Source organism: Micropterus dolomieu, linkage group LG21 (assembly GCF_021292245.1).
Source record: "Micropterus dolomieu isolate WLL.071019.BEF.003 ecotype Adirondacks linkage group LG21, ASM2129224v1, whole genome shotgun sequence".
Taxonomy (NCBI): Eukaryota; Metazoa; Chordata; class Actinopteri; order Centrarchiformes; family Centrarchidae; genus Micropterus; species Micropterus dolomieu.
Window position 1 is genome coordinate 30,554,876 of NC_060170.1, and position 23,364 is coordinate 30,578,239.

A 23,364-nucleotide genomic window follows, 5' to 3' on the forward strand; every position below is an offset into this window, starting at 1 on the left:
GTTTGATATACTAACTGTGATGCATGTTTCCTTTCATCAGCTTTGGGCTGCAGTATCTCACAGAGCGTGATTAGCGTAAGCGTGGAATCCACACCACTGGGGGCTGCAGGGCAAGCTTGAAGCCTGAAGCGTATTCATCAACGTCCCCGGCAGGGTGCACCTTTCTCAGCCTCACACCGCTCAGCTTGCGGCCCTCTCCCTGGCCACATTTTCGTCTTTTTCTTTCATTTTTACTATTTTTTTCTAAGGCCTTTGTTGTTTTTTTAAGAGATAGCATGATTTTTGAAGAAAACTTTTTTATTATCACAGCTTTTACTGTAATATGCCATTTGTGTCAGGTGCATATTGTTCAACATTTTGACAACATAATAGTACTATGTGTGTATGTGTTAAATTGCATCTGTAACTGTTCACATGCTCAATGACAGATACGCCCTAGTGGACTTCTGTGTCTTATGCGACTCTCTGTGTGACTTTCCCTTTTTACCCCACAATCAGGCATGATGACACTGATGTCCCTGCCTTTTTCTTCTTCTCCCCTCAGTCTTCTTCCAGCAGGTAAACAGTGACTGAAGCAGGTCCTCCTGGTCCCTCAGGTCTGAATCTGTAATCACTCTTAGATCTCAGACATGAAAGACTTGCGTACATCTTCCCAAAATGCCCTTTGAGGTGCCAAGCTCTGTTTCAAATGGTAGAATGTGGAGAAGAGAGGAAAAGTTTAGGAAGAAATAATAGCTCGTGATCAGGTACCTCTTAAAAGGAGTGCATAAGAGGACTTTCACATCTGAATCATTCATTTTTCATCATGGTCATATATTAAACTCGACAAAAAAGAAATTGAATGATCAACTCCACACACAAGGCCATCTTTCAGAAAGCCATCGTGCTTTAATTAATTGTAGACATCATCATAAAAGACATACATAATCTATTTTGGTCTGTCAGTCAATAAAAAATCATGGTGATACTTTATATTCATTCATACCTTCAGCCTGAATCCATTTAGGCCTAACTTACAGGCCCGTGGGTCCCCTTAGGCTAATTTCTTATCTTACCATTTATACCTTCACTTGGTTTACACATTGTTTAAACCTGACAGACACTGTTATGATGTAGATTTACTATATTATTTTTCAAAGAATTGACATTTAATGTTCAGTAACCAGAAGTTATCCTTAATCCAGTCAGTTGTCTTCTTCATTACTAATTATGATTAATGACAAGAAGTCAAAGTGATATTTTAGCTCAAAGTTCCTACTATTATTGTAGTTCAACTGGACATTCGTCATTTTGCTGTTGATTTATAAAAAAAATATGTGTGTGTGTGTGTGTCAGAGTCCTGAGTTTCATCAGAGACTCGGTGAAGTAGGTGTTGGTAACCCAGACAGCCCGAGTCTGTACGAGCTTTGCTGCCATCTAGTGGTCACAATTGAGACCACTGTTTAAAAAAAAATTTAAAAAGCCCACACAGCACTAGATCAAACGGATCACTGCGCTTAGAAAAGTAGTCCTGAGGCTTTTCTGATTAAAATGTTCTGCAACCTTTCGGTAAGGTCGTTATTAGAGTCACTATCTATTACCACGGCACTTGTGATAAATACTGATGCTTAATGTAAACGACAAAAATGGCTAATGAGAGGGCGGGGAATTGAAGCGTATTAATTTTCTCGGTGAAGAGGCCTATAACTAAATTACCGCAAGTCTCGCTCATTAGCTGTCACCTGTGGTATTTCTTTCGGCGTGAATAGTGAGTTATAAGAAACTTTCTTCAAAAGTGAGTATGTTTGTCAAAATGTATAAAACATATGTTGAATTAAAAATCTATGCGAGAATCTAATTTACAGTTTAGATGTAACCAAAATGAGTCCTTAACCAACATTATGTTAAGCTGTAGTTATTTAATTAACGTTAGCTTTTTATTTAGCTAGCAAATCAGTTAACGTTACTCACTCGGAGATACTGTAAATTAATCTCGAGTTTAACAGATTTAATTAACTCTTGTAACACTTAAAATGTAATATCTTAGTGGCAGTAAGGAGAAAATGGGTTTTATTTGGCGGCAGCTATTGTTAGCTTGGTAGCATCCGCTAGCTAAACAGGGTCAGCATAGGCTCTGTGTCGGTTAGAGGAAACCACTGGCTGTTAAAAGCACGTGTAACTTAAAAAATGTTATGTAATTTTTGATATCTAGAAAAGTTTTAATTAAAAAAAAAATTAAGATAAGTCTACAGGAAAAAAAAATCTGAATAATTGATAAATACTTTGGTTATAAATGGCTTTAACTTAGTTTATTTGTTTTAGCTGTACCATTTGAAACTGTGCTAAAATGACTGGTCGGGCACGATCTCGATCAAGAGGCCGAGCACGTGGTCAAGAGACTGCAGCACCTGGAGCGGTAAGAGCAGCCTTTACTGTAATCAGTTAACCTTTTTATATCTCCTTGATCCTCCTTTTGATGCAGAAATATGTAGGGCCATGTTCAGGATAGATATCATTACAGTAATTGAATCAATTACTTCTATATTTAACAGTAGTGTAACTTGGATGTTTTTTAGTTGTATTTGTGCAGGCTTAGATATGTCTATGCGATTTTTGTTTCCATCCAAATTAATTGGAGGTGAGTGCAATTTCGGTTTTGGTGCTTTTGCAATGAGATGTGAATAGTCCCTGTTCCAGTGTTTTTACTTACAAGGCCTTGTTGCCTGTGCCTTTTTGAAGACCTCAATTGGCACCAAATGGCAATCACTAACACACCTCCAGAGGTTCATATTTATAAAACCTTTTCAGATACTTTTTCTTGTTGTTCCTATGTAAAATATTTGAGAGGAGACTCTTAATACCAAGAGGAGAAAAAAAAAGACTACTTTTGTTGGGTGAGCAACTTTTACCTTTTTAATTACCAGTTATCTTGATACATTGATGCCTTAATTCTGCTTGGAAGAGACTCTTGCAACGAAACCATTCAAGGGAGGACACAACACTGTATTGGAAATATGTTGTGCAAAATGTAAATGGGCAATTAAAATTTGGCATATTGCGTCTGAACAGCCATTCTCCATATATGCAACTACAAAGAAGAGAGATGAGTAATTGAAGATACTGAAAATGGGTCAACAGCTTTCTTCCCTTCCAAAGAGAGAGAGAGAGAGACAATAAAGCTATATTGTATCTCCCAACATTTGTTTTTTTTTTGTTTGAAGAGCCAGGCTCGAGAGCCTGCACCAGCAGCTGCCCCAGCCACTGAGGGGGAGCTGGTTGGTAGAGGGAGACAGAAAGGTGCTCCAGGACCCTTTTCGGCAGAAGGTACAGTCAAACACAAAATCATATATATTAGTTTCTTATTTTAATGATCTCTGCTATTTCTGGCCTTTGAAAGTATATATGGAATATGGTATATTTAATGCTAGCCAGTAATGGTTGTAGTCATTTAGGATGATATGTCTGCTTCGTGAGTGCAGGTATCGGCTGGTGGTGATTTATCTCAAAATGCCAGAACGTTTTTTAGCACATTGTCTGCATCTTCCCACGGGTCGTCAGTTCTGGCGGCAGCTTTTGGTATCAGGGTACCCGCGGGGTCTTAAAAGTATTAGTCTGAAATCTAAAATTCCAAAAATAAGGCCTTAAAAGTATAAAATTTCGTTTACCAATGTCTTAAATTTGTTCTTGTCGTTTTAGTAGGATTAAATAAATACTGTAATGTCAAACACTTTTTGTGTGACTTTATAATTTACTCCGTTTGGTGTGACTCTGATGTTATACGGCAGTACAGGTAACGTTACGGTTTACGTCAATGTTCAGCTTTACGCTCTGGACTGAAGTATTCGCGGTGCATGAGCTCTGGCATCCAAGCTCTGCGCGAATCAGTTAAGAAAACAAAAGATCTCTGACGGGCTACTAACAAGCTAACGCTAGCTCGTTGCCGGAGAATGGCAAAGTCTCTGAAATTCAGACACGGATAAGTGGTAGTTGAGGCCGAGGACAGTGGTGTTGGTATCCTAGGTAGTATTAAAAAGGTCTTAAATTTAACTCCTGGGAGAATCCGGGGGGTACCCTGGGTATGTGCACACAACTGATATGTTAACTTCGTACCCATATGATACACCCTTTGAAAGCTAAAATCCTTGTGATTCGACCAATGCAAACCATTTCCAGATACAATCACCACAGCGGGTACAATCAGCAATTCCGTCAGACCAACCAGTACAAGCAAAATTGACGCGACTCACCTATGAAGCCTCATAGTAATCCACTGATTATTTATTTTTATATTCCAACAAAAACAGTCTTGTGAAAGGTCCAGATGATCCAATCCAGTAAAAACATTTAGTCCAAAACGCACTATTCCATCAATAAATCCCCAGGGACTGCTGCGGCATCGTTTCATATCTGCTTGCAGACGTGGCTTGTATGTCATTATAACCGTAATAACGCTGACTTGAATGTAAACAACTACGATGGCTTAAAATTTGCTGCTGAACTTTCGAGTGACACCAAATCCAACCCAATAGGAGCTCACATGTCCGTTTCAATAGCCAATGAGAGCCCGCGCTGTAAGGAAGGGTCAGCCCCTATTTCGTGGGTAGGCCGAGCCAATTGCAAGCAATTGTGCCGATGACTGGCACTTTGAGTAGCCAATGAAATTCTGAAAATAACAATATCCAGCTTTAATTTGGAATTTCATGATCTACCAGCAAAAGAACATGTTGAGCTACTGGCTAATATGGAGCGATGCAGCTGCCTGCCACAAAGGGGCAGTGCTGTTTTATAAAATAAATACGCTAAGACATACACTTAGAAAAACCTGTGTAAAATTGTAATTTTTCATGGTATTGGTATGAAATTTAAACTTGGACTAAGTAAGGCTTTATGCAGTGTTTACCAGCTAATAAGTCTCAGCTGTAGTTGTCTGCATGCACTTGTTAGCAAGCATTTTCAAGCGGAAATGAAAAATTAGTTTTAGTGTTTAAACTTATTAATCAATTCCAGTAGCACTTACAATCATTTTGGGTTAGAAACTCCAGAGTTTTCTCTTTCAGAGAAGCCCAAAACGATGCATATTCTCCAAATGGTTCAAGAACTACATTCAATTTACTTTGGAAATGCCTTGAATAGGTGTTTTGCATGAATATTACAGGAATGTTTAGAGGTTAAACCAATAGCAAAGTTAACTTGCAAAGGACTGCAGTGCAGGTGAACTGGGAATTTAAAACCAAGAGATGTCTAAAAAAAAACATACAAAAGTAAGCGTGCACTGGGCTTGGAGAATGAACACCATCTGCACTGTAGTGATGAGTCAATTAAACATTTCCTATGCCAATGGTACGTTCTTAGGAATATAATGTGTGCAAACTACTCCTGCTGATCGATGTAATAAATGTATGAGTTTGATTTTGTTAATTTTTTTTCTCATCGCAATGTACGCAACGCTGTCCTGACAGTCTAAAATCTTTATTTTATTTTTTTTTAGCTGTTATACAGATTTCAGCTGGATTTCAGCAGGTGAAGCTGGGGGAGAGAGGTGGACGCCGCCGGGATTTTCACGATGCAGGGATTAACACCAGGCAGGCTATGGAGCATGTTAAGGAATCGAAGTCTGGTTGGTCATGATTTGAAATTGACACATACTCAGCATATATACCTTTTTTTTATAATTTGTGTCGAGAATAATCCTCAAAATTTTGTGTACTTTCGCAGGAACATCCGGTTCTGTTATTCAGTTAACAGCGAACTTCTTTCGTATCCTGTCCCGCCCTCAGTGGGTTCTGTATCAGTACCATGTGGACTTCAATCCACCAATGGAGTCTCGTCGGCTGAGATCTGCCCTCCTATTCCATCATGAGGAAGTTCTTGGCGCAGCGCGAAGCTTTGATGGAGCTCTGCTTTTTCTGCCTCACAGATTGCACAGCAAGGTGATTTGCTTGGTACTTAGCGAAAAAATGGGTCACCTGCGTGATTTGTACAGATCCGATGAGAAATATTTGGGGGGGGGGGGGGGGCATTGAGCCCTACCAGTTAAATCTACACTAGAGTCCACTCTAGCGTGAGCTTTGCAACTTTACAATTGGCTGTGCCTAACCAATTGTCACCCCTAATGCCACATCCCAACAGCCGATCAGAGGCAGAGTAGGGCTACACTGCGGAGTCTAGCTGAACACGTTAGGACGCTGAAAAACTGCCGAACGAACAGTCCGTCAGAAAGCAAGCCTAATTTTGGACAGTAGTAAGCTAGCTTACAATGCTAACTGTCCTGTCTAATTTAATAATGTTGCAAAGTTTATACACTAGCTCACTGTTATTAACCAATAATGTTAATTGTTCATTTATGGAGAGCCGTAGCAACAACCTGGATGTAATGTAGGCTGATGTAAGTCAACAGGACAAAATGTGTTGACATTGGTGTCATTTACACATCATTTTTTGAAAGAATTTCTTAAAAATGCAACAAAAAAACATAAACAACTTGTTTTTTTGGCCAAGTTTTCCGTTCTCTCCCTGTGAACATAACAAAAGAGGGAAGACTAAATCATTGCTGCATGTGTGCTGACTCAGCAGTGATGATACTCTTACGCTGATGATACACAGAGCAACTTTTAGAGCAATCGTGCAGGGCAATGTTGCCGTCAATGGTAATGAGTAAAGATTACTACCGTAATCCCCTTCCCCCGCCCCGCCACTATCCGTTCAAAACAGTCAGACCAGCTAGCAAGATTGCCCAGCAACATTGCTCAAAAAGTTGCCCCGTGTATCATCAGCTTTTCTCTGCTTGCATATCCTTCTCACCTTTTTATCCCTGACCAGTTTGCATGCCTGCTAACAAATTTAAGACCGACAACTGTCAATTAAAGAATTTAACAAAGTACAAAAAAGGATGCAGCTAATCCCACTGTTGAATGGTTACCAATGTATTGTAATTCCTAGAACTTTTTATTGTAACTTCATAGGGAGGAAAATCTTGATTGGTACATTTTGTAATTGTTTCCTTCCTTGTACTGCAATGTCTAATCTTGCGTTTAGGAGACTGTGCTTCACAGCAAAACAAGGAATGGAGAGAAGGTTCAGATTACCATCACCCTGACAAATGAACTGCCACCCACATCACCAGTGTGCATTCAGTTTTACAACATCATATTCAGAAGGTACATTTTCCACTTTTCAGGTCTCCTTAAAAACATAAACCACAGTAAGGATTGAAATATGTGATGCATCAGACAAATTAAATGAAATGTCCTCCAATAATTGGATTTGGTTGTGACTGGTGTCCTTGTAGTTGTGCGTGTTGCATGTTCAAAACAAAAGCTTAGATTCCATCAATATTTTCCACAACATTTTTGGACATTTATAAAACTAAAAACATTATTTCATTTTTACAGGATCTTGAGAATGCTCAATATGCAGCAGATTGGACGCAACTACTACAACCCCGATGATCCACTCAACATCCCACAGCACAAGTATTTCCTTTTGCCTCATTGTTTTACACAAAGTATGTGGACTTATAAAGTGTATTTAGCACGAAATGTCCGATCAACTCAAAATTGTTGCTGTGCAGTCTAATCCTATTGACGATTAAAAGTTGTACAAAAAAATCTAAATCGACGATTTGCCATTGAACAGGAAGTGTACATGCTCACATCGGTACCAAATTTGAGATGTACATTTACACACCCGTCCTGACCATACATGTTTTCGGTAAACCGCATTTCCCTGGGGCAGCGGCGAAGGTCTGTGCTTTGCTAAGACACAGGAAGATGTAACTTTACATGTTTGAGAGTCCCGGCCTGAACACATCTACGTGCAAATAGGTGTTTGACTTCATGCGTCACTGCGCAGCGCTGAATTAACATGATGCATGCTGGAGGTTTTAATGTCATGTAACAAGATGATACCATGTTAAGTCCAGCGCGCATCACGAAAGTCAGCGCTGTGAAGTGCCGAATGAAGTCAAATGCACCTGTTGTTCAGTTCATTCCAACAATCGTTATGATTTACATGAAATTTTCACGTGTTCTACACTTAACGTACTAATTACCGGGTTCTCTCTAGCACCACAAAGGGGACACAGGAAGTGATGTTCAAGTCATTCGCGTGGTTCCCTGAGTGCTTGATCATTTTGAGCCGCGTCACCAGAGCTGTGGCATCTGCTGTGTGCCCAGGGCACACCCGGACATACTTTACATGCAAGGAATAATATAAACAAATTGCAGGGGTATATTAAAAACAAGTAAATGCAGAACATTCATATTTTTAAATTCACACTGCATTAGCCATAAGTTGTTCCTCATTATTTATGATTGTGTAAAGCAAACCTTCACAAATACAAAAGTATTTTTTTAAATTTATGCTACTCAATACAGTCTGACCTTTTTTTTTTTTTTGCCAGTTTTATCAGGTACATTTTTGCTTTCTTACAGGGTTGAACTTAAGGCCTGCTTTTGTAAATGTTAATTGTTTTAAGAAATCAGGTTTACAGTATACTAGTTCTCCTGGTGTAAAGGCTAAAATTAGGGATGCACCGAAATGATGCTTCTTGGCAGAAGTGAATATAACAAACTTTTGCAGAAGACTGAACAAGTACGTTAACTTTTTTATTCATTAATTTTGCCTTTTCTTTTTTTTTACCATTGCATAAATTAAATGGTCAAAATGTGCTTTTTACTCAATCTGACAGGATTTGGAGAGAATATGGTGGGTGGGTCCGAGGCCTGAGGGTCTGGTAAAGTAAATTTTTAATGTACACATGTAATTTGTTTTATACTTTCTGTAAATATAATCCAATTACTCTTATTTCCATCCTGAATAGACACCTTTATTTTGAAAACTGGACGTTGTCACATGTGTATCCTCGCGCTAAATTCATAAAGTCCGACCCAATTGGAGAAATGTGGTTCTCGTATTGTGTAACATGAAGACTTCACAGCCTCTCTTCAGGTAGGACTCTCATACTGCAACACTTGTCTTTTTAAAGAGAGAAAATGACAGGATAAAATTGCCTGTCAGCTCGCTCTGGTCAGTTTCAGTGGATTTAACATGAAGGTGTAGGTTGAACTATCTTAATCGCCGTCTGAAACGAGGGACAGAAACACTCAAAGCGGGTCAGATCGTATTGTTGCCTTTTGTAAGAAGTCAGCCACAGATGGAGTGGATGTCCTAGGAGACAATTCAGCAGAACAGTGTCAGAGTTTTGTGTCTAAAATGCTTCCACACTGCTGACATGTCAACGTACTTGTTCAGTAAAATTTCTTCTGCCTTTTGACACATTAGGACAAACACCGAAAGTGCTTTTTTATTTATTTGGTTGCAATTGTTAGCCAATTTCGGTGGCCAAACAATCAGTGCATCTCTAACTAAAATCATTCTCCAAATAGGAGAGGCTGCAGAGGTCACTTAGCTGGAGTTGTGTTAATGGGCAGTCTTCAATGATTGAAACCAACGTTTTTATTAAGTTTATAAAACTTATATCCTAGGCTGACCATCTGGCCGGGCTACACCACCACCATCTTGAAGTATGAGTCTGCCATCATGCTGTGTACTGACGTGAGCCACAGGGTGCTGCGCAGTGAGACAGTCCTTGACTTTATGATAAACCTGAGGCAACAGTGTGGAGAGCAACGCTTCCCAGAGATCTGTTCCAAGGAGCTTGTTGGACTCATAGTCCTCACCAAGTAAGATCCACATTACACACACGTTCTTGGAAAAATATGCAGCACTATTGCAGCTTTATAGTACTGGGCTTGAAAGTGATGTTTATCTGCCCCACAAATGCATCCGTATGTAAATTGAACTCTTCTCTTTCTGCCTCCCTTTTTTAGGTACAACAACAGAACCTACAGGATCGATGATATTGCATGGGATCACACTCCCAACAACACATTCAAGAGAGGAGACACAGATATTTCCTTTAAGAACTACTACAAGACAGTAAGTGTCATGCACCCAGCACAAGTATTTGTGTAACTGGGCCTATGTTTGAATTGCATTGAACTCTGTATTGGCACGTACTCTTGGGAAGTAAATGAGGTTTAAGGGGAATACTTGTGATGCCGTATAGAAGGAATTTTTGTTAAATCTGGTTTGGCACTCAAATATGCATGCCGTCTCTTATAAGCAATACGGTCTGGACATCACTGATGGGAGCCAGGTGCTGCTGATAAGTCATGTGAAGAAGATGGGTGCTGCTGGAGAACCACCTCCTGGCCCGGCTATGCTCATCCCAGAGCTGTGCTACCTCACAGGTTATTTTCCTCTGTTTTTTACTCTGTGTTCAGACATAGGTCAACAATTTAGGCATTTAGTGCTTCACCTATAGCATTGCTATCGTGTGTATCTTCATCCAAGAGTTTGCACAGACATAATCTTTGATCACATGACTAAAGTCAAGAGCAGAAAAGTGTTGACAGACTGTTCAAAACCTGCGTGGTTATTGATGGCAATTCCTGCCAAATGTCTGTCTGGATGTCATCCACGAAATTTGAAACAACTTAAAATGAAAATTTATTTGTGTTGGACAGGCTTGACTGACAAGATGCGAGCTGACTTCAACATCATGAGGGACTTGAGCGGCCACACCAGATTGACCCCAGAGCAGAGGGAGGGACGCCTCAACAGATTTGTCACTAACATACGGAAGTAGGTGATAATCAGTGGGTCCCAGCTACGTCAGTTAGAGCCGTGTTTTATCTGTCTACTTTGGCCACACTGACACAGACGGGACGTTGTAGCAGATCATTGCCATCGCGCAGAATAGGTCTAATCAAGACCTTGAAAATCCCAATTACTCCTAATTTGCTCCTACTTGTGGTGGAGAAGTTGTCATCACAGAAGTGATTTGTCACATGTTAACCCTAATCCTGTCACCTACTTTCCATGCTTGATAAAATAAATGTTTGTAAATATTTATATTAATCTTTTAATCGATCACGAAGGCTCTTTACTGTCATTTGCCCTCATCTCAGCAGGTTGTGTAATTAGTCTGTTTATATGCACCGAAGTTAATGTAGCAAATTTCCCTGTCAACATCTTCAGGCACCATAATCCCAGGCTTTGATTTTGAATGAATTTCAAATGATTTCATAGGAATGCTGAAGCACAGGCGGAGTTGGATAAGTGGGGACTCAACTTTGATGAGAAACTCCTAAATTTCACTGGCAGAGTTCTCCCAGGGGAAAAGATTTTCCAGGGACCAAGATCGGTATAGTGCTTGTGGTTACATAAATTTGTTTTTTAAGTCATTAAATGGATTGATTCATGACCTTAATTGTGAGATTAATGTAACTATTTGTCACCTAGTATGATTACAACCCCATGTCAGCTGACTGGTCCAGAGAGATGCGTGGGGTGCCTCTGATCAGCTCATATCCCCTGACTAACTGGCTCATGTTTCACACCCGTCGTAACGGAAACGAAGCCCAGTCCCTCCTGCAGACTCTCAACAAAGTCTCAGGTCCACTTGGGATACGCATACAGAGAGCTGTCATGTGAGTCTGAGCATAAGAACAATGTATCCTACAGTCAAAGAGAGGGTTTCTGCACCACCCACCCAGTGATGGGAAATGATTGCAACATGAGTTATGATGCTCAGGTGCCTGAAATTAGTTGGGGGAAAATGTGAGTAGAATACATTATAATGCACTTTGTTCCCAGTTTTATAGCTACAGCTCATGCAGACTAGTACATGAAGGTTATAATATTCAGTTATTGTTGAAACGGTTTGAGAGGTGTTGAATTATTTTTGATTAGTATATTAACTCTACACTCATTGTTATAAATGGTGTGGACAAAACAATTTAAACAGCATGAAACATTTTTTTTTTTTTTTGTTTTTTTTTTGTTTTTGAATTGTTTGTTTAGTAATGAGATTTCAATATTAAGGATTTCCTAACCTTAGTCATCCTTAAGTATATTATGTTTGACTAAACATAACCATAACAATGTTTGTGGTTATGTAATTTAATTTTTGTAAACTGTCCTTTCATTCAGGATCGAGTATGAGGATCACCAGGAATCTCTCCTCAGAGCCCTGCAGCACAATGTTGGACCCCAAACACAGATGGTGAGTTACTGAAAGGAAGGAACAAAACCCTCACCTTCTCAAGATTGACTTCTGCTTATTATTTGTGCTTTGACATGTCTTGTGAACCATGTATGAACTTTAATGGTTGCATTGCAGCTGTTTACATTTGGGGTGTGTGTTTGTGAGGCAAAGAGATAACAAAACAGTATGAGACCTTCCACTCCTTTGTATTTCTTAGGTGGTGGTGGTCCTCCCCAACAACAGAAAGGACAAGTACGACAGTGTCAAGAAGTACCTTTGTGTGGACTGCCCCACTCCCAGCCAGTGTGTGATTTCCCGTACCCTCAGCCGACCCCAGGCACTAATGACTGTGGCTACAAAGATTGCACTGCAGATGGCTTGCAAGATGGGAGGAGAACTCTGGAGTGTGGAGATCCCTGTAAGTCACGTTAACACTAATTAGTTTGTATGTCACAGAAGTTAAAAGTTAAGGTGTGCTATGGGAGAACAAGAATTGTAGTAGTCATTTTGTAACAATGAAAATGGTACTGTGTAATGTGTTGAATAATTTTAATCACGGCATATTTGAACATGACACTAAACAGCATTTGCAAGTGGATGAATATCTTTTGGAGTCTCTGCAACCAGCCCCAAATCAAACCTGATTCAAAGACTTCGACTAACAAATGGCAAACAAAACATTCTTCTTGTTTGCCATCTTTGCTTTATCTTGTTTTGGAGGGTTTATTCCTGGTTGGAGATGTACAAATGTCATTCTCTTTGTCAGGTGTGTATTGTGGGTATTAATCAATGACCCCTGTACACATTGCATTGAAATTTGTCTTTTATCCAGATTGTTTCTAGATATGATTTTAATCTGATTACAGAAGTTTACAGTGAGATACAAACTGATGCATTAAGTTCACCAAAAACAAGTGTTCAATGAACAGCATGTTCACTATGGACACACTGTCTGGATGCACGGTCATGCATTTGGCGAGTGCTACTTTCATTCTCTGTGTGACACTAAAGTTTCTGCCATGTCAGCTTCTGTCAAGCTTAAGGCCATTGTACAACAAGTCAAGGTACAGCGTAACGTGCAGTGTAATTGCAGCCTTTGGGATGACAAAATCTCATTTTATTTTATCACGATAATTAGCCCCACTGCTAATTAACCTGAGATCACAAATTATTGCCAGTTAGCAGAACATGAAAAAAGACTGGAGGTGACCACACTCGCATGATCTTGATGTTGAAGAGAACAGCAAATGGCCAAAATAAATATGGCCAAAAAACTTGAGCCCTGTTACAGTGTGCCTTTACAGGTACAGTTGATCAGTCTTTTCTGGCTGCACTGTATAAACACGTGCAAGCTGCAGATCAGAAATTATCAACAAATCAGTTAATGATGGAGCATTACTGATTGTCTTTTTTTCTCTTTCACATCACACCAGTATTTGAGTGCCTTAACTCTCAGTGAGACTTAGGAGGGGAAAAAAATGTGTATAGAAATAAAAAACATTGATGCATCCAGATGCATGATCTCATCGCAACCCTCAGAATCAACTTGTGAGGTGCCTAAATTTTCACTCTATTAGTTTCCATGATAGTTTGAGCCCATTCAAAGGTTTGGGGTAAAAACACAAGTTTACAAATAGGAAGTAACATAAAACTGTACTGCTAACTTGTCCCATCTTCGCGCAGCTGAAACAGCTGATGATTGTGGGCATTGACTGCTACCATGACAGTGCTGCAGGGAAAAGGTCCATTGGCGCGCTAGTGGCCAGCCTCAACCAGAGCATGAGCAGGTTAGTTTCTACAACATAACTGTAGAAACTCTGTGCCTTGAACTGTTCAGTTATCTTCCACACAGTTGCTTGGTCTACAGTCTAATTTAGGCTTCACATGTGCACAGGTCTGCTTTACGGCAGTAAAGTCGTAGTACAGCTAATAAGTTGTGATGCTTCTAATTTCTTTCAGGTGGTTCTCAAGGTGTGTACTGCAGCACAGAGGCCAGGAAATCATGGACGGACTAAAGAAGGCTTTAAGTGGCACGTTACTTTCCTAAATTTTGCAATTATCTAATTTATGTTAATTTTTATATTGACAATCTGAGCATAACTGTTAACTCTGTTTTCCAGCTGCACTGAAAGACTATCTGAAGATAAACGGCTGCCTGCCTTCGCGCATCATTGTGTACCGAGATGGAGTGGGAGACGGCCAGCTGCACAGCGTGGTCAACTATGAGGTTTCACAGATCATGGACTCCATCAAGTCCATGGGGGAGGACTACTCGTGAGTTGCTTGTTCAGAGTTTATATCTTGAAAAGCAATTTCAAGAACCTTCTGCTAGCTGTTAATTAAATCTCCAACGTGCTGACTACACGCATCGTAATGCGTACAACTGAGACTCTGGTTTGAGTGTTTTGTAGTTCTTTCATATTAGTTGCTTAGTGGTGGAGCATCATACACCAAAATAACTTAAACAAAGTTCCTATTAATACAGTAAATTGCCCATTTTTCATGGAGCCTCTCAATCTGCTCATCCTAGGCCCAAGCTGAGTGTGGTGGTGGTGAAGAAGCGCATCAGCAGCAGATTCTTCGCACACATGCAAGGCAAGGTGACCAACCCTCCCCCAGGAACCGTCGTTGACTCGGAAGTCACCCGTCCAGAGTGGTATGTTGGGGTTTTTGGGGTGTGTGCTGTTCATGCATCTTTTCATTCATTAATTTATTGTAGTTAACTGTTGCAACCTTTGCTCGCCAGGTATGACTTCTTCATCGTGAGCCAGGCTGTCCGCAGTGGAAGTGTCTCCCCAACCCACTACAATGTTGTGTACGACACCAGTGGATTGAAGCCTGATCACATGCAGCGGCTTACCTACAAGCTGTGCCACATGTACTACAACTGGCAGGTAGGCTGGATTTGAATCACTGTGTTTATATCATCCTGGATGGTCGTACTCGTGCAGTACTTTGTGCTGTAAAAGTTGTAACTGCGGTTGCATTGAATGTGTTTCAGTACAGGAATAGGCTTTTTATTACAGTTAGGCACAACCTGTTAAGTTACTGAGTGTTTCCCATCAATTATGAGACCATGGAGCCTGTAATTTAAAATATTAACACATCTCACAATAACATTACAGACCTGTGTTTGTGTGAGCTGCTCCGTGCTGCGCTAATGTTGCTTTCAGACCAAACGTGAATTTAATCCTTTCACACTTTCCTCACGTCAGTACATGGGCTGCAAGTGTTCACACACAACGCAAGAAGACTATTAGAACCCGCGCAAATTCAAAGTGCTTCGCGTCGCCCGACAGGAAATCGGGGCTCTACCCGTCTTTGCATTGACTTCGTATGTAAACTCACCGCCCCAAACGCTGGCTTCACTTTTGGTCTGAAAACACAGTAAGCTGGCAAGCTCACAGACTTTGGCATCCGATCAAGAAAACCAATTTTATTTTAAGGTAACTACGGTAATGTTGCCAGTCTGATCCGCTTGGAGTGTTTCTGTCACACGTTTGTGAGGTGGTGATTAAGCTAGCTGCACCTAAATTAGGAGTGCACACGTATTCAAGCCTTTCGTGTAGGGATGAAACGGTATGAGAATTTCATATCACGATTATAGTGACCAAAATTATCACGGTATTGTTAAAATGTACTGATACACACAGTGAAACCATTTGAACAAGTTTTATATCGGAAACTACAAACAAAATTGCCATTTTGTTTGCATAAAAAAAATTAAATAACAGCAACAGATTTTATATTAAATGGGTAATACAATGACACTGGACAATTACATGAAAACAAATGAGTCTTTAGAAGATGGTGACTGCAATGATCCGAAAAACTGACAGAGGAGTCTGTAGCATTTCTAGATATGCTGGTTGGTTGACTGAACTGCATAACGTGTTATCATGTGCAGTAAACGAATAGAATCTGCCTATGTAAATGCTCCGTACTTGTATAGCGCCTTTCTAGTCTTTTCAACCACTTTAGAATTTAGCGTGCGGATACACGTGACAACGGCAGGTTTTCAAAATAAGGTGTCTATACAGGATAGAAATGAGATTAATTGGATTATATTCACAGAAAGTATAAAGCACATTACACGTGTCCATTAAAAGTAAAAACAAATTTTGGGAAATCACTTATCCTATTTTCTATTCTTTGATTTCAGGTTGCTAGATAAAACATGAAATTTGTTGCCTTTTTTTGCGGTTTCATCACACATCAACTTATAGCTAAACAATGGTTTATGATCAAATAGTTTACTAGAGCACAACATTGTTAACGAGTGCAACTAGGGATTAAATGAATAACGGTTAACCATGGTAAAATTCCCGGCGGTTATTACCGTACACATTTTAATTACTATGATAACCGGGTACGGTTACCCGTGCTGTTATAATCTCACGGCAAACACTGTCCAGCGTGTCTCAGAAGCAGGCGCGGATGTGCAGAATGCAACACGGGTTTGTTTGGGTCAATGACGGCGGAGATTTTTCAGTCACTCTGAAGTCTGGTCGTATTTTAGTTTTTGAGTGCTGAGGGAAACTTGATTGAAGAAAATAACCTTTTATAGTGAAGCAGGGTGAGTTAACTTTAAGCTTTGGTTTGTCTCTGACTTGCTAACAGTGTGTAAACTGAAGCTCAGTGTTGCTGCTCTTGTAAAAACGCTACACGTTGTTCTATTGCTGTTTGTCGGCAGTCTATTTGTCCACTGCACTGATAATACTGATAACGTGATAATTTTGGTCACTATAATCATGATGTGAAATTTTCATACAGTTTTATCCCTAAGTGCAAGATTCTTCATAGATCTCTAGCCTCTTAATCTTGCACCAAATTAATGCATTTAATTTTAAAATGCACAAATCTTGTTCTAGAGAGTCTGAGGCCCACCCACCGTAGTCTCTCAATCCTGTGGGAAATACTGAATCACTGATATTAGAATAACAGATTTAGCACAATATAGTAGTAGGCCAGAGTGATCATGGAATTGATGGGCTCGAGTTAACTTTCTCCATCTGTGCTTTAGGGGATCATCAGAGTGCCTGCTCCCTGCCAGTACGCCCACAAGTTGGCTTTCCTTGTGGGTCAGAGCATCCACAAGGAGCCCAATATCAAACTAGACGACTTCCTCTACTACCTATAAGGATGAAAAGACATGCGATTTGTTTGGCTCTGACTTACAAACTGTATGTTAACTCGTTATACTCGTTAAAAGTTCTCTTAAGTTTTAAATTAAGTTTTGATGATGCCAAGAGTGACTTTGCATTTCTGGCATCAGATTGAGACATGTAGCCTTGTGTGTTGAGTTAGGCAGTTTAAGAGGTTTATATTGCATATTGGAGTTTAATGAAAAGACAAACTCACTTTTTCAGAGGTCAAATACAAGCGCACATGATAAAATGATCAATATGCACCCTGACTATTGTTGGAAATGCACTTAAAGTTTGAAAGGTCATGTGGGTGAAGATGTTGAGTTTGTGAATTCACATATATATAAAAGACTACATGTTTTTCATGCTTCCCCCCCCCCCCCGTTTTGAGATGGCTCATTAAACATTTCTTTGAGTAGAATGTTATTCCTGGGGTTTAAGTTAAGTCACACATGCAAACATTACAAAATATCAAATTTATTTTTTTTTATATAGAAAAGATTGCACATGCACACCCACACAATAATTTGTAACCATCAATATAGGCTGATAATTCTTATCATAAAGCTAGCACACAATTGCAGACTTTTAAACAATATGGTCTTCCAAGACACCATGGGGAAAGCTTGCACTGTTTGATTATAAAGTTAATGTACAAAAAAGGCAGTTTGAAAATCAAGTATAAACATTTAAAAACAATTTTACAAATGGACAAAGTACAAAAAGAGCAACAGTCACTCGAAATGAATAGAAGCAATGTCTGAAGACATGGTCCAGAAATAGGAAAAGATGTACAGTTTACAGTTAACCATAGGTTAACATGGCTGTTCGGCCGAGAATTGTACAGAAAGTATTACAGAATGTTTTGCATACATTCTTTTTTGGCAGTTTCAGTTCAACTCTTGTGTGTGTGTGTATAGAAAAAATAGGCTAGATCTCAAGATACATGAGGATGAAATGGAAAACAGAATGGTGTGAGGAAATAAAAGGTGGACTGTCTCATTTCACGCACAAAGACGGACATCTGCACAATCCTTTTGGGCAGCTTTGAAGATACATTGGCTTTCAATTCATCATACATTCACTACTCTACATTAAGGTGTAGATATATAGATACACACACGCACACAGATATACAGTACTTGTATCCTGCACCAACATAACTTGGGACACACTAAACAGGCATTGATGACAGATTGGCTTGAATAAACATTTCAGATCTAAGATTTTGGGTTAGAAGGGTAGAGGTAGCCTTGTGTCTCACTGTTTACTACTGTGAAAACGTCAAACTAGTGAAGCCCAAAAGTGTTCAGATGTTGAACAATAATAGGGCTTAATTTGCTGATATCACACAGTAACTACTTCTATTTGTTCTTTAATCTGTTCATGTAATATTTTTCTTTGTAGAATATTCATTGTTTTAAATCAGATGTGCATCTGTGTGGCATCAAAAACAGTGAACTCAAGTAAAAAATAAAATCCCTTTATTTTACTCCGTAGCCCCAAACAGTACAGGGAGAATTTTTGTCCTAGTCATCTATTTTCCAAGATATACTTCTAAAATAAAAATATTTTGGGGACATGAATATGCATGATTTTGTCAACACAGGAGTCTTGGACAGATGTTTGTAAGCTCTGGTCTTACGGAAATCACGACAGTCATACAATACCCTGCACATCACAAGTCAGGATTAACAACTGCAAACATTTCTTGTTTTATGAAGTAACAACATAAATGAATAGTAGGCATGGAACTGCATGCTCTACTGGACATAGTATTTACCATTGTGCGATTATAAGGCAAAATACATGGAGGTTGGATCTACTAGGCATTTCCATTCAGGCTGATTTTACTGCAGAGACCCTGTTGCAGGTACAGTATGTGCTTATTTAGTATAGTAAGTGTGAAATGTTTGTTGTGGTGATGGGGGGGGGGGGCTCTTGCCTCTATCAGGTGTTGAGATAGGGTAGAAGAGTAGGAGTTAATTCTGCTGATTTGTCACAGTAATACTGCACAGCAAGTCAGCCACGCTGTGTTAAAGTACTGCTCTAGGTTCCATACTGAGCCCATCACAATGCATGCACTCTTGAGGGGGTCAAGAGGGAATGTGCTGAAGTAAAGCATGCAGACCTCTCATACTATTTATGCGACAGGCTGTTTCAAACAAGCTCAAGTCGAGGCCCTCCAGTCCATCTTTTTCTTCGGACTCAAAATGGTCTAACTGAGCCCTCGGCGTTTGAATGACATTCAGTTTTTTGTACACTGGTCGGACTCAATGTGGTGTATTAAGTGCCATCAGACTTGATCAAGTGCAAAATGGAGAATGCCCTGGGCCCTCTTGGAGGTAAGATACTCAATACTACGTTGGCCGACACCATTAGGTCTCGGGACCATAATATGAAATGTGTTATTGAATAAAAGAAGTTCATACTGTTAACAAAATACAAATATTCTAGTATACAACAGATGTACAAGAATAAAGCATTTGCTAAGCTCACAAATGCCACCTGTCTGCTGTTGTATTTTGTTTTTTTACATGACAGAAGTAGATGACTCTCCAAGTATGTCAAATTATTTTACAGTGCCAAGTCTTTGCAATAGTTTCTTCCCTTTGGAGAGCAGTCCCTTTTTCTTTTTGGAGGAGTACATGTCCAGTGGGACCCTGATGGGACTCCCGGGCCCCACGGTGGCAGGGCCAGAGCCAGGGATGTGTGGACGCACTGTGGGAGAGGCTGCTCTTCTGGGCGGACCCGATTTTTCCAATGGAACCTAATGGGAGACCCGTAAGGGACAGTTGAGGGTGTTAAAAAGCCAGCGGTCTCTCACACCTCAGTCACTACTCCCCTCCTCTTAAGTCCTTTCTGTCTCAGAAGGGCCACCATAGCTCTGAAGTCTACCTCCCTGGATGTCCTGTGCACTCAGGTATCGATACACACTCCCTCCCTCCACCCCTCCCCATCTCAGGTAGAAACAGTTGGGTTTTTTTAAACTATGAATAAGCTACAACAACACAGAATTTAAGCATGACATTGACTAACTTCCACATCAACATAAAGGTGACAACATTTCCCAACAATGAATATCAAAGGCAGGGCAGTTTCTCTCACAAACATACATTTGCATTTCAGGACATTAATATCACGTTCACTTTCCTTCCTCTTAAATATATGTAGATATTTACTGATACACTTAGTTACAGAGAAACTACTAGTCACTACTCCTTTTCTGTAATCATGAGCTAAAAGGCTCCTTTAAATTGCACTTTAGGAAGACAGATGGTTAAAGATTCCATTCATGAGGCTATATTTATAGATATAGTGTGTGTGTGTTAATATAATTTAAACACCAGGATGTGTAACATATCAAAATCATTGTGCAGCATATGGTATTTGATTATACTGATTTTAAAGCCAGACTATGTAACTTTTGAGAGAACAAATGAATCATTCTTCTAATTACAAATTAAAAGTAAAAATCTTAAGAAACAAAACGCACCATTGCTCAGTTCAATTCACTCGGGCTTTGCTGCTACAGCCTTGTCTGGTTTGACAAGTAGCTTATGGTGGACATTGTTGGCAAACCTTGCGTAAATATTGCTGTATAATGGACATTACTGAGTGAGTTCACTGACTCTTCACCACTTGTGCTACTGTTACAATAACTTAGCATTATCCAATAATTGTCATTTGTAGCCATACTTTCCACTTCTTAGCAAAAGTTACATAGTCTCACTTTAAATAACTATTAGTTGGTAATGTAATCAGTAGTTCTTGGTTCACTAAATTAGTACTGATTTGAAAACCAAAATGCTAAATGATTTGACCAAAACATTTGTTGTATTTCATAAATGTCTATCTTTTTACCATTTCACATTATTCTTTGCATACAAGAAAACCGGTCCCAAAGTTTGCAATAGCAAAAAGCAACTAGCTACATTAGAACTGTAAAACCAAATGAGAACTTTTTTAAAGCTTTATGCTTTTCTTTGGGTTTTTGCATAGAATTGGTGGGTTTTCTGGATTTCTTTCTAGGATGTCAGCATGTCATACTGCACTTAAAGACGTCTAAATGTTAGTACCGTTAATTTTAACTGAACGTTTTTGATAATCGAGGGTTATTGTACATCAATGGCCTTTTAGCTTACCATGAGTTACAGCAGGAGACTTATTGCAGGAGACGGACATTGTCATGTACAACACTCAGAGAAACAACTGAAGATACCATACTTCTTGTCTAATGCATTGGCTAGGGTTTCTATCTCCTACCAGCACACAGTATTGAGTGTTTTGGTGGAACAAAGTAGATTCCTAAAACTACCTGAAGGCATAGCAGCACTAAAGGAAAGTCATATAAAGTACACATGTTTCATACCAGAAACTAAGGGTACCCATGTCATCTGCATTAGACGAGGGGAGCGTAATCTTGGTATCCTCAGTTGCTCACTTACGTGACGGAAACAGAGCCTTTAAGGTGTGAAATGAACACTCTTCTTCTGTTTTTCCAAGCGGGTGAGGAAAAGAAATAAAAAAAAAAAATATATGGTGATGGCATTTCAATATTTTGCACTATGACAATGGCAAATTAGAACACAAGGAAATAAATATCTGATGACACCTATTTATATTAACAATTGCATTATTTGTTAAACACAAACATCACATATTTACATTTAGTAAATAATTTACTTCTGAAATTATTCTGATTGCAACATAGGCTAAGTGACCTTTGCGTGCTACTTTACAAGAAAGCAATATACAAAACAAGGCGTTCAGGAGCAGATACAAAAGTTACTACACTAGACTTATCTTTATATAAAATGTTCAAGAATTCATGCATCTGGACTATAGAACATGCTGAGCTACAGACTACATAGTTCATCTTTCAGTACAACAAAACTATTTACTCTATTAGAAATTATTTTTGAGTTCAAACACAGAATATATTCATAAAGCATCTGTTAGAATGCTAAATATGCATGTGCAAAACGTGTTAACTGCTGTTTTTCAAGACATGACAGAACAGGTAAAAAGTCACAGGAGCTCCCCCTCCATTTTACTCTCATTGAGAATGCTTTATGAATACAATAGATCCATGTATTATACAATGCAGAACGTCCCCCCTTTCACAGCAGTAAACATGAAAAATAAAAATACCTCTGTCAAATATTAGTCTTAGTTTTATTTTCATAGATCTTCTAGACATCTATTTATTTACAGTGTAATGCTCCAAAGTCAGAAATCCCATTGTACTTCAATGAGACACACACACGCACAGACACAAAACTAAGGAGATAGCGGGAACTGAAAAGAGTAAATGGATGACAGAGGGCTAGTACTGCGAAGGAGCATGTACCCTTTTGGTCTTTATCCGTGCTGGAGTGTCCTGGGGGTATCGAGATGGTGAGTCAGTGAGAAAAACCTCTACATCATCAGGCACTTCTTCTAGAAAGTTGGAAGGAACAAGTCCCTTGTGTCCATTGAGCTCGCCCTAAGGAGGACACAAGGACAGTGAGACTCCCTGACATGCTGTATTGAACTCTAACTGCCATAGTTGTGAAATTACCCACATTTGACCCAGAATTTAACTGTAACTGAGTCTTAAGTATGCAGTTGATGCTACATACATGATAGACTGAGGCTAAAGCTATCGCAAGTGAATTCAGCATCTTCACAGCTGATGATCAATGTATGACATGACATTGAAATACTGTAAATAAATAACATTGTTTCTGTGTTTCAGTGTACAGTCAGTCTTATATTATATGTAATGTGGGGAAAATGTAAAATTAAATGATTTCATTCTAACAAGACCCCGTTTAGCTGCTTAGCTAACATAATATTCTAAAGAGTTTCACTTTTGACATTACAGGAGAAACAACTTTGAGGACTAGCCAATGTGTTTGGCAAAATAGCCGTTTCTCATGCAAGAACATAATGCTTGATAGGCATAGTGCAAAAGTTTCTTTTAATGAAATCCTCAATCTTCCTCAACTGGAGCAGTTTTAATTACTTCTACTTTGTTTCTGAGATATACATGTCTTATAATTGTTATATAGTTGCCAAACTTAACCCAGAATTTGAAAACTGCTGAATGTAGAATTCTACAAAGCATAATTCAGCGTGCTGTCACCGGGAGCACACAGCAGGCTTTTAAGCAGCTTCTTACAGAAATGCTTTTTAGGAATT

At 39.3% G+C, this 23,364-nt stretch overlaps 2 protein-coding genes across 2 annotated transcripts in view; one reads left to right on the forward strand and one right to left on the reverse strand.

The window, feature by feature from the left end:
* Positions 1 to 1,632: 1,632 nt before the first annotated feature.
* Positions 1,633 to 18,764, forward strand: piwil1 (piwi-like RNA-mediated gene silencing 1). Its single transcript, XM_046033740.1, has 21 exons — positions 1,633 to 1,774; positions 2,302 to 2,395; positions 3,201 to 3,303; positions 5,468 to 5,596; positions 5,695 to 5,909; positions 7,015 to 7,136; positions 7,371 to 7,451; positions 9,465 to 9,662; positions 9,810 to 9,918; positions 10,106 to 10,232; positions 10,509 to 10,626; positions 11,074 to 11,188; positions 11,287 to 11,474; positions 11,977 to 12,049; positions 12,249 to 12,449; positions 13,715 to 13,818; positions 13,991 to 14,061; positions 14,152 to 14,305; positions 14,562 to 14,687; positions 14,778 to 14,925; positions 17,055 to 18,764. Exons 2-21 carry the CDS (start codon positions 2,327 to 2,329, stop codon positions 17,169 to 17,171), a joined length of 2,568 nt encoding a protein of 855 aa, XP_045889696.1. The 5' UTR covers positions 1,633 to 1,774; positions 2,302 to 2,326; the 3' UTR covers positions 17,172 to 18,764.
* The window catches only part of rimbp2b (RIMS binding protein 2b), an 83,146-nt gene continuing 77,468 nt past the window's right edge, over positions 17,687 to 23,364 (reverse strand). Inside the window, exon 27 of the mRNA XM_046033737.1 lies at positions 17,687 to 19,948. Coding sequence (XP_045889693.1) covers positions 19,751 to 19,948 — 198 coding nt within the window. The 3' untranslated portion in view covers positions 17,687 to 19,750. The remainder of the gene's footprint in view (positions 19,949 to 23,364) is intronic.